The sequence below is a fragment of the Malaclemys terrapin genome, chromosome 7, assembly GCF_027887155.1.
Source record: "Malaclemys terrapin pileata isolate rMalTer1 chromosome 7, rMalTer1.hap1, whole genome shotgun sequence".
In the NCBI taxonomy this organism is placed as follows: domain Eukaryota; kingdom Metazoa; phylum Chordata; order Testudines; family Emydidae; genus Malaclemys; species Malaclemys terrapin.
The window spans coordinates 97,935,329-97,952,098 of NC_071511.1; the positions used below are offsets into that span (position 1 = coordinate 97,935,329).

At 39.0% G+C, this 16,770-nt stretch overlaps 1 protein-coding gene across 2 annotated transcripts in view; it reads left to right on the top strand.

The window, feature by feature from the left end:
* Window positions 1–16,770, top strand: part of DNTT (DNA nucleotidylexotransferase) — a 135,927-nt gene that overhangs the window by 22,575 nt on the left and 96,582 nt on the right. For both annotated transcript variants that reach the window (XM_054034765.1, XM_054034766.1), the window contains exons 3-6: window positions 6,982–7,152; window positions 8,363–8,434; window positions 13,275–13,398; window positions 16,454–16,586. In XM_054034765.1, coding sequence (XP_053890740.1) covers window positions 6,982–7,152; window positions 8,363–8,434; window positions 13,275–13,398; window positions 16,454–16,586 — 500 coding nt within the window. The remainder of the gene's footprint in view (window positions 1–6,981; window positions 7,153–8,362; window positions 8,435–13,274; window positions 13,399–16,453; window positions 16,587–16,770) is intronic.

The following is a 16,770-nucleotide window of genomic DNA, read 5'->3' on the forward strand; positions in this document are numbered from 1 at the left end:
TGCCCTTGCTGGAGTGGTGGCTGTCATTCTGGTAAAGAACTGGAGAAAGAATCCCTTTCTTTTAACACCGAACAAGCAATTTTACTAGAACAAGGAAACCTGTTTTGTCCCCAAAGATACTCTGCCTCTTTCTGTATCACTGCAGACTTTTCTCTGGTCCTTTTTCCTTTGCTTTTTGTTAGTTTTGTTGTTGTTTTGTTTGTTTGTTTGTTTCTTTACTATTTATGTTTCCAAATACTGCACATTCCATGGGCTGTCCAGTAGAATTATGGAATTGTGCAATTTTTATACCTTGTCAAAGCTGCAAGACAAGGCAATACAAACCCAGACAATACTATATAGACATAATATATGAGGGTTTGGGTAAAAATAATAAAATAGAAGACATACATGAATAAGGAGAGGAGAAAAGGAGAGGATTGTGGAAGGGGTTAGGTGGAATGGAGCTCTGGCATTCTTTGAGCCATCTCAACATCTTTATCGAAATATATCTAGAAATGGGATCCCAATTTCTTCAAATTCATATAATTGCTATCTACAGTGATAAGATATTATTTCCTTGATGGCTTATTCAGACAGATCTGAATTCATTGCCCTATTCTGAGCATAACCCTACTCTTCCATTTTTATAAGATCACATGTTTGGTGATCATTGCAGCCTTTGAGAACGAACATCTTTATGGGGGAGTTACACCCATCTTAACAGGTAAATAATTTCCTAGCATATTATTTTTGGCTCCGGATCGGCTGCTGAAGCTGAGCGCTATTTTAACTTTTGTGTCTGCATCTTTCCACAGTTGCCTGACTGTTGGACAGTCCCATTTGGACAGCACTTCAGGGATTAATCTGGAAGCAGTGCTATTTACATCACTGCCGGGTTACCTGTAATAAAACACTGAAATCCCACTTGCCTCTGTGTTTTCCTTGCCCCTGCCTGATTCCCAACATGACAATTCCAGTGTTGCCAATTCTTGTGATTTTATTGTGAGTTTCATGATACTTGTTGTTTTTCTTAAAGCCCTGGTCCTTCAGTGAAGTGATTACATGATACTCTCAGCTTTCATTAAAAATAAAATAGTAGGATTTTAGTAGAGCTGGCTGTAGGATAGGTTATTTTATTAATGGAAATTTTTGACTTTTTGTCAAAACAAGAAAACACTCTCCACAAAAATTTTCATTTAGTCAAAAACTCAATTTTCTTCTGAAAAACTGTTTTGATAGAATTTTTTCTACTAGCTCTAGTTCTTAGCTCTCATGGGTGAGGAAAAAGACTGAAAATGTGAAATGAGCGTATCCTAAAGAGGGCAAATTAAAAAAAAAAGAAGCACAAATGTATTTTTTTAATCTAATGATTTTTAAGACAAATTCATAATTTTCTGGGGCCCGAGGCATGAGTTTTGAATGGTTGGGGGTGGCAATTCTCTAATATCCTGCCTGACAGTGGCTAGTTTCCCAACCAGTGCAACCCTCAGATTTAAGTTCCATTCTTGGCCAGCTGCTGTGTTTGTGGGGAAAAGGGCAAGATTCTGCCCTAGGTGACAGACAGAGAGACTGTCTTAAATCTAAGTTACTTTACCGAACCCCTTCCACTTTCTGCCCCAAAAGGTGATAATTCCACTATTGTTTAGTGTGTTAATTCTGAGTTTAATGTTGATTTTTGTGTGTGCTTAGTTTACCACTTTGTTTTGTAGTTTAAACCAAGTAAGAAAAAGTATTGGCAGAAACTCTTTTGACCTCATTCATAACACAGTCCCTGCTATAGAAACTCCACCCAGAGAGAGGTTGCAATGGCGTAATACCCCTGTTTCATGTCCTTCTTCCACGCAAGGACTTGCAGGCAGCTAGCAAAACTGTAAAATGGTTATGGTTGGCTGGCAAGAGGTTTGGCTAAGGATGCACTGATTCAGTGGACTGCCACAAAGCTCCCAGAAGAGGTTAAAACTCTTTTCTCTTGGTGTGAAACTAGAAACTAGTGGTGGAAACTAGAGCTGGTTGGGAACTTTTAACAAAACTATTTTGTTGAGAACTGTTGATTCATCGAAACCACTTTTAACTGAAATGTATTGGTTAAGAGAAGTTTTGTTGGGAAGGTTTCTCAGGTCCGAGATGCACTTCCAGATAAGAGGGACTTAACCAAGAATAGCCAATAGCCTAAAAATTAGGGCACTCATATAGGAGACCTGGGTTCAAGTCCCTCCTCTGCCTGATTTTTAACAGTGATTTGCACTGGAATCTGTTACATCCAGGTCAATATCCTAATCACTGGGCTATTCTAGGGTGAGGCTCTCTTTGGTTTTGATGAGAAATTCCCTCCTGGACCTTGGAAAACTTCTCAATGAAAATTTTGTCAACACTGATAGAAGGGTTTTATGTGGGATTCTCTGCTTGATTTGGTCAAGGACCTGAACTGGATTTACCACATCCCACATTGCTGTACTCACGAAGGTATTAGCTAATTCTCTCTCCCTCTCATCCCAAAACCTCAACATTTTTCATGAAAAAGAATTCTTGTTTTCCAGCCAGTCTAATGAAAACACCTCCTGGCCACCTCACCCCAATTTGGGATGAATCTCCCTTCGACTGCCATACTGCACTGGTGTGTGAAGGTGCTATATATACCTTTCCCCCCCAATAACTGGGTGAATCTCTGTGGAGTGTGACCTCCCATCCTTTGGTGTGCAGAAATGGGATGTCCCCCCTTTTCTAAGTTAGTTTTCTGTTGCTGTCTATAGCTTCTTTTAAAAATCATGTATATAATTTTCACACACACACCCTTGTTAAAAATGTATATAAATAAATGAATAAATTAAGAAATTGAATATTTTAAAAAATGAGGTGAATGAATGAAAGTGTAATGAATGAATCTATTTCTATAATTAGAAATTAGCTTCACAGCTTTAGAGAAGACTAATGAGAACCTACAATTTTGTGGATTGCTTTAGTAGACAGTCTTCTCTCAGAAAAAAATCTTCTCCCCTCCCTGTGAATTTTTATACCCAAGGGTTAACTGAGTATAAATAGCTACAGAGGCTACCAAATCAAACATCTTCCTAAACAGCTCCTTATCTCAAGAGGTCTTACATGAGATGTTCTGAAAACAGAAGAGTGCAACACTTATTAGTCTGGTAGCAGGAGCTGGTAAATAAATATATAGCTAGAAATAGGATTCCTCTAGTGAGATGGATTAAAGGTGACTAAGCTTTGGGGAGAGCAAGGAATAAGGTTACCCTGCTGAAAAGATATATAGCAAACAAAATTCTTTGTAACAAGATGATGCCCTGATGAGTTTGTGTTATAAGAAGCTTGTGCTTGAAAACAATAGAGGAAACCATGAGAGATTCAAGAGCAAATTGGTTCTGGACCTATTGTGTGAGAATGCTATTAGCTATATAAAGAAGACTGCAGGAAAGCAGGCAGAATGTTAACATTCAATTCAGCACATAAGACACACAAAAAGGCTACAATGAGCTTCATATAGTTTTGCTTAGTGGTAGAATCAGTGACATGTATCTATAATAAGGTTAACCATTGTCTACTGATGGAACAAAAGATGTGGGTCCTGATCTTGCATACAGGTCATGCCCATGCAGAATGCAGAACCCCATTGACTTCCCCAGAATATGTATGAGCATGTAGGTCCAATCATAGACGACTGAATGCATGATTGGAGCCTTGGAAGGTAAATCAATTTGGTTGGGATCCTCTTGAGTCTAGAGAAGGAAAAGAAGGTAGAACAGTTCCAAGTGGTCCTCTCCTGAATTATATCATTTCATTTATTGCAGTGGAGGAGGCTGGACACTACACAAAACCACTTATGGCTTGAACATGGTGACTATTTCAATGAAGTCCTGTATTATACAGGAGGTCAGACAAGATGATCAGTATGGTCCCTTCTGGCCTTATTATCTATGAATCCCTGACTGGGTCTAACTGGAGTGAAACCAATTCCTGATTAAATGAAAGGATAGAAAAAACTAGAGATAGTAAAGCAAATATTCCTAAATTAGAATGCATCCCCTAGCAAAACATCTGCCACAATAGTCTCTGAGTTAGAAAAGGTGAACAGGTGTTCAATGAACAGAGAGGAATAGAGCACTTCAGGATGAGAATGTAGAAAAAGCGAGGAAAAAGAAAAAAAGCTTTTACTCAATAAAAGGTACCTCTTTTAACATTTACATTTTGTTGAAAATGATGTTTCACAAATTCTAAATCAATAGAAATATTTCCATATCTTTTAAAAAAGATTTCAGTGAAAACAGTTATTTTCTTTCACGTTAAACACAACCCTGCATTGTTTACAACCCTAACACCATGGCATTCTAACTGGCCTATTTTCATTGTCCAAGCTGACTGAAATGTGAATTGTAATCAATATTCATTGCAAAAATTAAATTAATTTTAAAAAATTCTTTCAGTTTTAATAAACTAAATGATTAGAACCCAGCTAAGGACATTAAAAAAAAACAAACTTCCAGACATACAGTTCCCTTTCAATATACTGGGCCAAATTCTGTTTTCCCTTACACTGGTGTAAATTAAGATTAACTCTACAGGATCTATTGTGATGTAAATCAGTGGGGTTGGGACCAGGCGCAGTATATCTGGAAATATTAAACAGGTAGAATTTAAGATATATGAGTTATTATGCTTTAACTTGATTTTTGTCTCTAATATATTTTGAGGAACAACATCATCTAAAATTAAAACTCAAAGCAACATCTAAATCTTTAAGACCTAATGAATAATACATAAATTAATTACATTAATTAAAAATAAATTTAAATCTAACCCTGAAACATACATAACAAGCCCTCAAATATTAAAGGAGAAGAGAGAGACACTGCTCAGTCAGAGCTGGGTAGTCTTGCTGTCTTTCCTCTAGGTAACATCAACTGCTGTATCTGCTCTGGTGTTTGGCTCACTCTGCCTGTAATACACTTGCTCTGTTCTCACCATACCTATACACTAACAAAGGTCCAGACTGACCCTTTCTGACCAGCCCTGTGTAAAGAGTGGCGAGGCACTCTCAGGGAAGTCCTGACTCAGAATTCCTTTCCTGCTTCCCATCTGCCCCCCACATCTCCTTGGTCCCAGAGAAAGTAACTTATTTCAGCCCTCACTGTTTGTTTACTTTCTTTTTAACACTAGTTTAATTCTATTGGCCGCCAGGCTGTGGAGGCTGGGGTCCAGGCTTCATCCACTCCCTGTTTCTCTCCAATCCCTTCCTGTCCATATACTCAGCAGGGTAGGTAGTACTGGGCATCATGAGACATGCATTAATATGCAGAGGATGGGAGAAAGTCTTACTCTTCCTTATTCCCAAGTGCTTCTTGCCCTCTGAAGACCCTTTGGATTAGAGAAGAGTGGGGTTTAATTGGCAGCCCCCTGAACCTGGATGATGTCAGCCACCCCTTCATTGTTGTCTGAAGAACTTAGTGCCTCATGGATTAAAGGAGGGAGCAGAAGGGAAGGAGTTACGTTACTGCTACACGAAGACAAGAAACATAAGCAATGAGGGTTTCCGACAGTTGAGGGATTATGGGTTGTTCAATTAGCATTAACACAAAGTATCCAAATTCTTCCTCATCACACTAGATCTCCCCAAACACCCTGCTTTGCGGCATATTCTCTTCCAACATTTTGCACAGGTCTGTTCAAGTACATGAAATCTCACAAAAACCCAGCTGGTTTTGTAGACATGGGAAGTTCTGTGATTTTGTGTAGGGTCTCAATAAGCACTCACGTTTTTGGCTGCTAATCTGCACCAAGTCTTCAGAAGTTTATACGGTCACTAATTTTAAGGTTGTTTGACTTCAGATACTATTACACAGCTTGTTTTCCTCTGAAATGTAGAAGTGCTACATTAGAAAAGGTGACAAATGCCTTCTGAACCATCCTGGGATCTGGTCCTTGCATTTCATTTTTCAAAGAATTTTGCTATTTTTAAAGAATTAAAGATGTTATTTGTTGTTTTTCAAAGCGCTGCACATGACATGTGGATAGTAAATACTACTGCTCTGTCAAGCAGCTTGTGAGTGCAGGAGCTTCAATAAACCAAGCCAATGATAAGTGAAGAGTCATCAAACATTTTTCCCCTTTGTATAGGCTGAAAAGTTGAGGGGAGGGGCAAGTGCTGTTCCTTGAGCTTGCTGACTAGAAACATGGCTGCAAGTTGAAAGAAGAGAACAAACTCTTGGGGCTGCTGGGCCTGCCACATACTTTTCTTTGATTGTATTTGAGAAACAAAGATGTCATGTAGTGACATGCTGAATAAAGTACATTTGGGCAGATTTTGAAAACTTGCAGAAGCTATTTCACCTTGTCAGGCTCTGGAGAGTTTTCTTAAATACATGGAGGTCGTTAAATCATCTCTAGCGCTCAAGTAGCAGATGGCAGCTCACTGTCAGGTTGCTTATTAAGCACTCATATGAAAATATGTGCCTGTGGGTCATTCACTTTGGGTTAGCGCTGTGTGGAGGACAGAAATTCCATTTAGTCAAGGATTTTGAAATTTGACTTTGCTCAGAATTGGAATGAAACTGAAACATTTCAAAATTCTCTGTGAAGGAAAATGTTAAAAAAAAATTAGTCTTGGATCAATCAAAACACTTTGTCTTAACTTTTATTTTATATTATATAATATTATGCAAAATAAAAATGTATACAAAAATGTCAAAATGTTTGGTTTAAAAATGTCAACATAGGACATTTTGTCACTGTCAGACCTTTCTTTTTATTCTCCTCAATGAAATTTCAACAAAATTGACATTTTCTTGAAGAGTTTTTGATTTTGGCAGAACTGCACATTCAAACAGAAAATGGTTCTGTCAAAATGTTTCCAACCAGCTTTACTGTTTTTGTGCCATAGTAGAAAAAATCATCTGTGAATCAGTTTGAAAACTCTAAGCTTTCTAAGGGACATATAGAATATTTCAGCTTTTATTAACTTTGGTTGCTTTTTGTTTTTGTTTTTTACCCCAGGATGCTTTTGAGATACTGGTTGAAAATTATGAGTTCAGAGAAAATGAAGTACCTTGCCTTGACTTTATGAGAGCAGCCTCTGTGCTGAAATTCCTTCCATTTACTATAGTCAGAATGGAAGATCTAGAAGGACTGCCCTGCATGAGAGGTGAAATCAGAAATGTCATTGAGGTAATGTTACAGTGAATTCCCTGCTAGATGTTTCTTTTACAGCTCTAATTTTTTTAGGGGCCAAAGATGTTTGTCAGTGGGGATAACTTTGTGTTTCTCCTGTATTAGAGTTAGGCTATCCTCTATTATTAAAGAATCAGTGACGTCTGTGTATCTTTTATAATAATCTGACTTTTTGTGCACTCCTTAAATTTACAGTAAACATTACCAGTCACAGAAACATTCCTAATGAATTCAGGTCATTCAAGAATAATGAGATACCATGTATAGTGTGTTGCTTTAAACTACATTCTTCATTTAGATGACTTAATACCTCTTCATATATGACTTGTTCTGCACAGTACATGGCAACATCATTTTGTTAGTTTAATGCTTTTTTGAAAATATTGTTTTGGCAAAACCTGTACATATTTTAGTAATGTAGGCACAGATTCACAAAGGTACTTTGGTGCCTAAATCCCATTGATACCTAAATACTTTTGTGAATCTAGGCCTTAGTGTTAATTTCTTCCTCTCGCCTACTTACAGAAAAGCCTTTCATCCAGGTGAGGGGTAAACTCCACATTCCTGTTGGATCCTTGCAAATCCCCTACATTTTTCATTGCTTTAGTTTTTGGCCCTTTCAGGACCCCATGTCTCAGCCACTATTATTTCAGGAGACAATAAAGCAGAATCCCTTAGTTACCTGGAGAGATCACTGCTGAATGTTGTGATTCACTCTGTTTCCCATTCCTTCATGGGGTGAGAATATTGCCTCTACAATGCTCTTAGCCTCTGCTGGCCTGGGGACTGGGAATTCAATTCAGATCTCTTGCACAATAGAATGGAGATTTTTTTTTTTTTTACACTGAGTAAAAATATATCCATTGTCACAGTGCTTCTGGGTTTGTTTGTAATAAACTCAATCAAATGCTGAAATATGATTTTCAGAACAGCTCAGTAAAGCATGTGAAATAATTGCAATCCGATTGACAATTGGGGAATAACTTGACGCCCAGTTGCTAATAATGTGCAATATTTTTTGTGGATCAAATCTTTACTCCATTCTTGAGTTAATGGAAATTTTGCTTAAGTAAGGATTGTGGGATTTGGTCCTTTAGGAATAAAACAAGGATGCTCCCTCTCTCTGCTGATAAGAGTTCCCACTTGACTATTATATTACAGTTTAATAATTTCAGAAGTAAGAAGTAACCTATTACTGTATATACAGGAGATTATTGAAGAAGGAGAGAGTTCTAGAGCTAAAGACGTATTAACTGATGAACGATACCAATCATTTAAAGTAAGTATATTTTAGTCTTAGTTTTGTTGTAGTTGCTTAAAAATGTGTGTGATCATTTTTTTCATGAGATCTTTGGTTCTCACTCACCAGGTCTAAGTATCTAGTTAGACTTTATAATAAAGGTGCATCACAAGTACTGAATTTTATTTAATTCAGAGAAAGAGCAGCACTTAAAAATAGGGACTGTGATAGAGTAAGAGAGAATAATTTTGAATCAGTTACCCATCATCCTCTAATTAATGTGATACAATGTAATTTGCTGTTGAACTTCAATTAAAGGGTAATTTTCTCCCCAAAATTGATGTAACATACACCCTTTTTTGCCTTAGGCTTAACCCAATATATTTTTGGTTCATTAGTCATGACTATGGCACAGCACAGCCTTATTCTGATCTTATAAAAATGTCAGGTTGAGGATGATGACTAAGATCTATCTTTCATTCTGCTGAAACATGCCTCACGGGTAGAGGAGGCAGGGATGGAGGGAAGGCTTTGTTAGCAGGCTACTTCTAGATTTAGAAGTACATGAGAATTCAACTTGAATAAAAAGTAGTTCAGAATCAGATGCGGTAGTAGAACAGTTCCCATTTAGTGAACATTCAATACATTCTCCACCAGAGAGGCTCTCTGTTTCAGTATTTTATCTCTGAGAAAAATTTAATTTGATAGGTGTGTCTTTCTTTAGTATCACATATACTATAAACAAGGGAGTAGTGTTTTTTTGCTAACACCCACCTCAGCTTGTTGCCAAAAACTTTGTTTTAGTTAAGGTGATGATATAAGGACAGAGGTGAAGAAGATAAGCTGTACTTATGGGGCCAATACTGGTCACATAGGTTATGTCTACATTGCAATTAGACACCCACGGCTGGCACATGCCAGCTGACTCAAGCTTGCAAGGCTCGGGTTGCGGGGCTATTTAATTGTGGTTTAGATGTTTGGGCTTGGGCTGCAGCTCAAACCATGGGAAACTCCCACCGCACAGGGTCCTAGAGTCCGGGCTCCAGCCCAAGCCCAAATGTCTACACCCCAATTAAACAGTCCCATAGCCCAAGTTCCCTGAGCCAGAGTCAGACGGCATGGGCCAGCTGCAGTGTAGACATACCCTTAATATACTGAATAAAGGTCTTGTTGCATTTGACCAGAGAAGGGTAGCGAGAATGATTAGGGGCATGGAAAAACTCTCATTTGAAGAGAGAGTGAAAAGGGTGCGATTCTTTAACTTGGCTATGTCTGCACTGCCCCACTGTAGTTTGAACTACAGCAGTGTACACTAAATTGCTGCACTGTAACTCGCCTGTGTGGGTGCTGAGGGTGCGAACTAAAAAGTTCCCAGTTTGTGTTACTGTAGTCCTGTCTGAAGGACTATGGCCAGTGGGAGAGTGGGCTGCTGTGCAAACTTCCCAGCCTGCACTGTTCTGCCAATGCACCTCACGCCTGCCCTGCAACCCCACTATAACTGTAATGCTAGCCCTCTCTTGCACACAGACTATCAATCATTCTGAATGATTCCAACCTGTGTGGTAGTTTTGTGATGCATGTAAATGTCCACTACAAAACTCCTCATCAAAATCTGATTCCAAATTTGTATAACTGAAGCCTGTATTTTAAGCTAGGTCTGCAGAAGTGAAAACTGGTGCACACTAAGCCAATAGGCTACCTATAGTGCTATGGGTTTTTTAATTACCAACAAACCAAGCAATATATAAATATGATGTTTTTTTAGTTATCAAATTGCAACAATTATTCTTTGAGCAACTCAGACTGTATAGCAAGTGTTTAGCTGTACACAATATGAATGACAATGCATTTTATTGACATTAATTCTTGTCAATACTGAAATGAACTGTGGTACAGAGGGAGTAAATGTACAAAGACTTTTACCAGCAGAAGCTCAGTACTGACCACATATACAATAGTGAAAATGGAATATTTATAACCCAAAAGACCCTTAGGCAGTGAACTTCATGGATCTAACTTCAGTGAATGCTAAAGAACTGCAGTTTATAGAGAATACAAAGTTAATTTTGTTTTCCTTCACTGACAATAGAGTTCATTTACTACTGATCTCTAACCATTGCTAAGCATTAATAAAGTTTCTTGGAATCATTCTACAACCAGTAACAGACCCTTTTGAAAAGGCAGCACCAGCAAAAACATTAAAAGATAAGAATCTAAATGATTTTTTAAAATAAGATTGAAAATGTAATCATATTCCCTTACAAACACCCATGTTCCAAACAAAGAATAGGTAATCTTATCTATTATATACAACATGTAGGGTAATTCCTATTTAAAATTATCCAGATTTTCATCCTTCCCTTTTCTTTATCTTAATTACTTGCAAAGAATTAATCTCATTAGAAAAACACCAGATAAAATTAGCATGGTCTGAATTCAAAGGTTGTAGATTCAATGGAAAAAGACAATTGTGCAGCCACTCATCAAATCTATGAATGTGCAATGAAATCGCTCAGAGATACAATATTGACAAAATGAGTATAAAGAACATATGCTTTGGGAAAAGCCTGGAGGTTTTCTTCTCCACTTTCATATCACAATCCATCTGAGAGATTGATCCACTGAATATTGCTTATATTTTAGACATTTTGCTCTACATTCTTCTCTTGAAACAGAATTGATGTACAAAATTACTTAGCAATGGATGGAAGTGAAACATACTAAAATTCCATTGACTTGCCTTATTTATAGATTTACAGGCCTTACTCAGGAATGACTGATACAAATCTTGATGTTGTAAGTGGCACAACAAAGTCATAAGACATGTTTCTCTTGTGCATCTTACTGTTATGTATAAATGTAGGTTTCTTTGAGCATCTTGATATAACTGGCTGGTTTGTAGTAAAAGAGGATATTGGCTTAAACTGGGAGCAGAAACAAAGGGTTAAATGTCAGAATTAGCATAAATAGACAAACAGAGAACACTGATTCATGAATGAAAATATTCAGCATGTATCTTGAAAATCAGATGCTTCAGTTGGATCTGCAAGCTGGTCTAACTTGTTTTTGTAGTTCTGCCTTGATGATCTCAATCGACATTGACCATGCTGAGTAATATTTGAAGTAGCCATAAAGTGTTTGTTTGTATTTCATAATACATTTAACATATTACATACATTTCTTTTGTTTTTATTTACATTCATATTGTGTTTTTAATCATATAGATTTAATATTCCTGTAATAGCATAGCCCAGGGGATTCCCAAAAATGTACTTCCAAAAAGTGGATAATTTCTGTCACAATGGCAGCAACTTTATTTAATAACCAACCAAACAACAAGAATGTAAGCAAATGGAGGAGGGGAATGAACATAGTCTTTGCACCAAAGTGTGACTATAGCACTCAACCTGACCTTGAGCAGCTCTTGTCCTGACTGATAGATCCCAAAGTCAAAACTGCTGGAGAAAGCATCCCGGTCTGGACAAATAGCTTGCACTAAGCTATTCTTCACCCTTGTAGAGAGGGATAGAGTCACCACTGAAATAGACTCCAGTCCATCATTTCTGGTTAATCTTATGGTCCCAGCTGAATACTGAATACAACCATTCTGGGAGATACATAAAACCCTCCCCTATCTACCATCTCAGCCCAAACCACCAAATATATTTCTTTTCCTGCAAATATTCTGTCTGCCCCCAAAGTTGTGACATGACATAGTGAAATGTGGGGGTATGTGGATGTGAATGGAAAACATAATACGATGGTTAAACAATGTAAGAACATTATATCCTTATCAATTACAGTATCCAAAGGTTAAAGATCATCCACTTGCCTGAAGCCCCCACTCCCGCTACATGAGGGTGAATGGGATGAAAGGCCTTGCTGTAGCAGCAGGAGAACCTCAATGACCCTTTGCTTCTCCCTCAGCTCAGCCTAAAGGGGTGGAGAATCAGTCTCCTCCTTCCTGGCCAAAAAGAAAGAGCTGCTTAGAGCTGGAGGAGCAACCAATGACATAGCCTGAATCAAAGTGGGGTTCCGCAGGGGTCTGTTTTGGGACCGGTTCTGTTCAATATCTTCATCAACGACTTAGATATTGGCATAGAAAGTACGCTTATTAAGTTTGCAGAAGATACCAAACTGGGAGGGATTGCAACTGCTTTGGAGGATAGGGTCATAATCAGGGGTGAAAGTAATTTACAGGACTTACCGGTACTGCCGGAGTCCAGAGGGGGGCGTGGCCTCACCCAGAAGAGGCGTGGCCTCAACCAGAAGAGGCGGAGCCTCTCAAGATTTAAAGGCCCTGGGGGACCGGCTGTGGCTGGGAGCCCCAGGGCCTTTAAATCAACCCGGGGCTCCCAGCTGCAGAGGTGGCTGGGAGCCCCCGGGGCTCAGGGGCAAATTAAAGGGCTTGGGGCTCCCTGCAGCGGTGGGAGCCCTGAGCCCTTTAAATTCCAGCTCCAGCCTGGCAGCTGGAAACAGTTCAGAAACAGTTACTTTGAATGGTGAAAGAGTAAGTATAGTTGCTTAGTACTACTGAAAATCCTACATATTTAGCTAAATCATGCCAAGATGCTGAGATGCTGGTGTATTTTTTTTAGATTTCATGTTAATGAAAACTGTTCAGGTATGATAACCATTTGGCTGCACAGGGTAATTGTGCAAAAAAAAAAAAAAAAAAAAAAAGAAGGAAGAAGGAAGCTACATCCATACAACAAATCCAACGAGGCTGAATTTTGCCCTATGTTTTAGTTGTACACACAAACCTGTTTGTTTGTTTTTTACTTTATGTTAATCCATTGTTCCTTTTGAAAGCAGCACTGTGTTGTCTCAGCAGATGTCTGCAGTTACACTGAAATGTGTATTGTTCTGTTTACTTTAGCTATTTATTTCTGTCTTTGGAGTGGGATTGAAGACATCAGAAAAATGGTACAGAATGGGTTTTCGGACGCTGGAAGAAGTAAAAGCTGACAAGACTCTGAAGCTATCAAGGATGCAGAAAGCAGGTAAAACCCCCAGTAAAAGATCTGTGATTAAGTACTTTAATGCCTTTAAAACAGCATTAATTAGTGTAGGCTACAGCAGTGGTTCTCAACCTTCAAGACTACAGGAATCTGATTTGTCTTGTGTACCCCAAGTTGTTAGTGCTCTATAAACGTCTGCCAGAAGTGAAGCACAGCCTTAGGAAAGATGGCTGTGATCACCCTGTCTCAGGGCAGGAGCTTGAGTCCAGGACTGAGGGCAAGGAAGAGTCCTGAGGGAAAAGGGTCCAGGATCTACAGTGGGAAGAAGGGGAGGGCTGAAGGAAGCCTGCTAGAATCAAAGCACAGCTCCAGGAAAGGAGGGCTGTGTAACCCTACCCCACAGGAAAAGAAGTTTGAGCCCAGGATTGGCATTTGGGAAGATATGGTGGAAAGGATTTTCTAGACAGGTCAGGCTGATACATAGGAGGAGGCTCTGGGAATTAAAGAGAGTGAGTTTGAGTTATGGTACAGATAGCCCAGTTGTTCAGGGTTCCCAGGGCTGGGAGCCCTTAGCTGAAGGTGCATGTGGGTTCCCCCCCATGTAACCAACCTAGTAAAGTGTACAGCAACTCCTGCTGTTAATGGGAGGAAAAAGAGACTGACTGGCTCCAAGGGATGGTTGGAAATTAAGCCCAGGAAAAGAAGGGTCAAGACTTTGTGCAACAGGACAGATGCTCATAGGAAGGGCTGTGCATCATTTTTTATAACTGAGGCAGAGTGCTGAATCTTTTCAGCAACCAATCTGTGCTGAAGGCTGAGAGAACCATCATAGATGAGGGGAAACTGAGCCATGGTGACTGCGGTTTCCTGGTGCACCACAAGGGGGCATGCTCTGGGACTGCTACATGATCCATACACCAATACCCCTTTTCTTAATGCACATAGGTGTGTCATTTTTTCCCCAGACTATATTAATCTGCCTCCCATTCTCATTCTGTTTGTGGATCTGTGTTCTTGGATTCGGTGGCAATTTCAATACCTCTGATTTTGAGTTATTCAAGTTTTCTAACTAAAATAGAAAATGTTTTTAGTATGTCTGTTCCTTATAGACTGCAACTAAACTTTATTTGGATTGTGAGTTTGCTAAGTAACTTTTTTAAGGGAACTTCCTCATTGGAAGGTTGTTGCCAAACTTAGTCAAGCCAATTTTAACATTGTTTTTGTTTGTTTCTGTAGAAAAGTTTCTCAGTTCCCCTTGAAATGGAAAAATGTAGACCCAGCTGTATTTATGCCAGAGGTGTAGCCTCTGGGATTTTAAAATAAATGTTGGTTTGGTTTTAAAATACACTGTATATTCCGGTCATCAACACCTCTGTAGCCAGCTCTCCTTTAGCTTGAGTGGCAGAGACCTGAGCTTTTGTTGCTCTAGGTCTTGAGTTTGACTCCTCCTCACTGATGATTGTGATGTTGGCCCCAGTTCATGATATACGGTAACAATTTTTGAGAAAGCTAAACTGTTCTCCTTTAAAACTGGTTGTTGAAATGCTCTGACTGGGGAAATGCAGGATGCTTTAAAATTCTTCTTATAAACACAACAAAACTTTTTTTTCCAAACTGGCATAAATATATTATTTACCTAGATATACATTTTTTTTCAATTCCAGGTGAAGTGAGGAGCCTTTCTCTACACACACACCATTTATCTCAAGTGGTAAAAGCCTCTGCTTTTACTGCCAAAGGTCCCAAGTTTGTCACCTACTGGCTATGTGCATTAGGGAAATTTCAGTTTGTGCCAATGGGTGAGGGGGGAGAGAAGGGTTCACACAGAGAGTTAGTGTACAACATGGTATTGTGTGCTAGAAGTTACCCCCCAGCTGGTGCTCACTAATGTACTATGTAGACAATGCCCCACATGCACAATATGGTGACCTTCACATGCATGTGCCCTGTGCCGGGTGCACTTTTTCTATCATTCTTTAAAGCTCACCTATTATTTTCACTAATGCTATTGATTATTTTATGTGATTTAAATGTCACTGTTAATATAGTCATTATTACAATAAAGTCTGCATGGGTCAAAAGGTCTGATCCCCGTCCAAATTCTATCCAGACTTGAGTGGCCCCCACCGCCAGGGCTCCAGTCCAGTCCTCTCCTTTCCCAAGCCTCTAAAACATGAAGGGTGAAGTCACTCAATGGGAGTTCTCCCATTTTCTTTCATTGGGGCCAGGATTTCACCAGTAGCAAATCTTAACTTTCACTAACACCAGAGGCTGCTGTAGTCTTTGTAGCAATTGATCAACTCTCAATCCCTTATAATGCTGAAAGCCTTAGATCAGCCCAACTTACAGAACCCTTGAAGACACCTGATCTCTAATATCAACCATTCCTAACTACCACTTCTTTTGTGACCTAAAAAAAACCAATGCAGCCTCTCCTCATGTCCCAATGACACTTTTCTCCTAGTTCCCCAAGAAAGACCAGAACCTTTTCTGTTCTTGTTGGTGCTTATCTCCTAACCACCCTTGCTAGTCTCCATCCACCTCCCAGTCCTCAGAAACTGAACTTCTTTGGTGAAGCCAGAGAGTCATTCCCCACCAGGGACCTGGAGATTCTAAGGAAATCTGCTAGTGACATTTTTCTTTTGGGGAAAGTTAATAATAGACTCAATAAATCTATCCATAAGTTCTCCCTGGTTTGTTCTTGTGAAAAGCAGAAGTTTCTTGAGATGACTCTGAAGAGGTAGAGCCATTTTGGAAGTAATGTTGAAATAAAACAAGCTGGTCATAGATTTTAAGGCCAGAAGGCACCATTATGATTAGTCTGAATTCCTTGTATAACACAGGCCATGACATTTGATACAGTACTTCCTATATCAAGCTCATAACTTCTGGTTGAAGTAAAATATATATTTTAGAAAAACATCCAGTCTTAATTGGGGTCAGCTTAGGAAACACATGCCCGTCATGCAACTTGAGTGTTTTTGACTCCCTGCTGAACAGTTTATTATCAGCCTTATCTTTAGCTTGCTTAATGATATGTATATTTTAATATTTCATTCAGATCAAAACATTTTTACTCATGTAAAATTACTTTTAGGGTTTCTCTACCATGAAGACCTCCTTAGCCGTGTATCTAAGGCAGAAGCAGATGCAGTAAGCTTGATTGTTAAAGATGCTGTACGGGCATTTTTACCAGATGCTTTAGTGACCATAACTGGTGGTTTCAGAAGGTAAATAGAATAAATAATGTGTGACTTCACTTTCCCCCCCCCCCCCCCCCCCCCCCCCCCCGTACATTCTGAGCTATAGAGAACAAGCAAAGAAACTAAATGGGAGAGTATGGAAGTTTGTTTCTAAAAGTTATTCAAACTGTAAAAAAATCTACATGGACAAATCCTAGGAAGCAAGACTTTT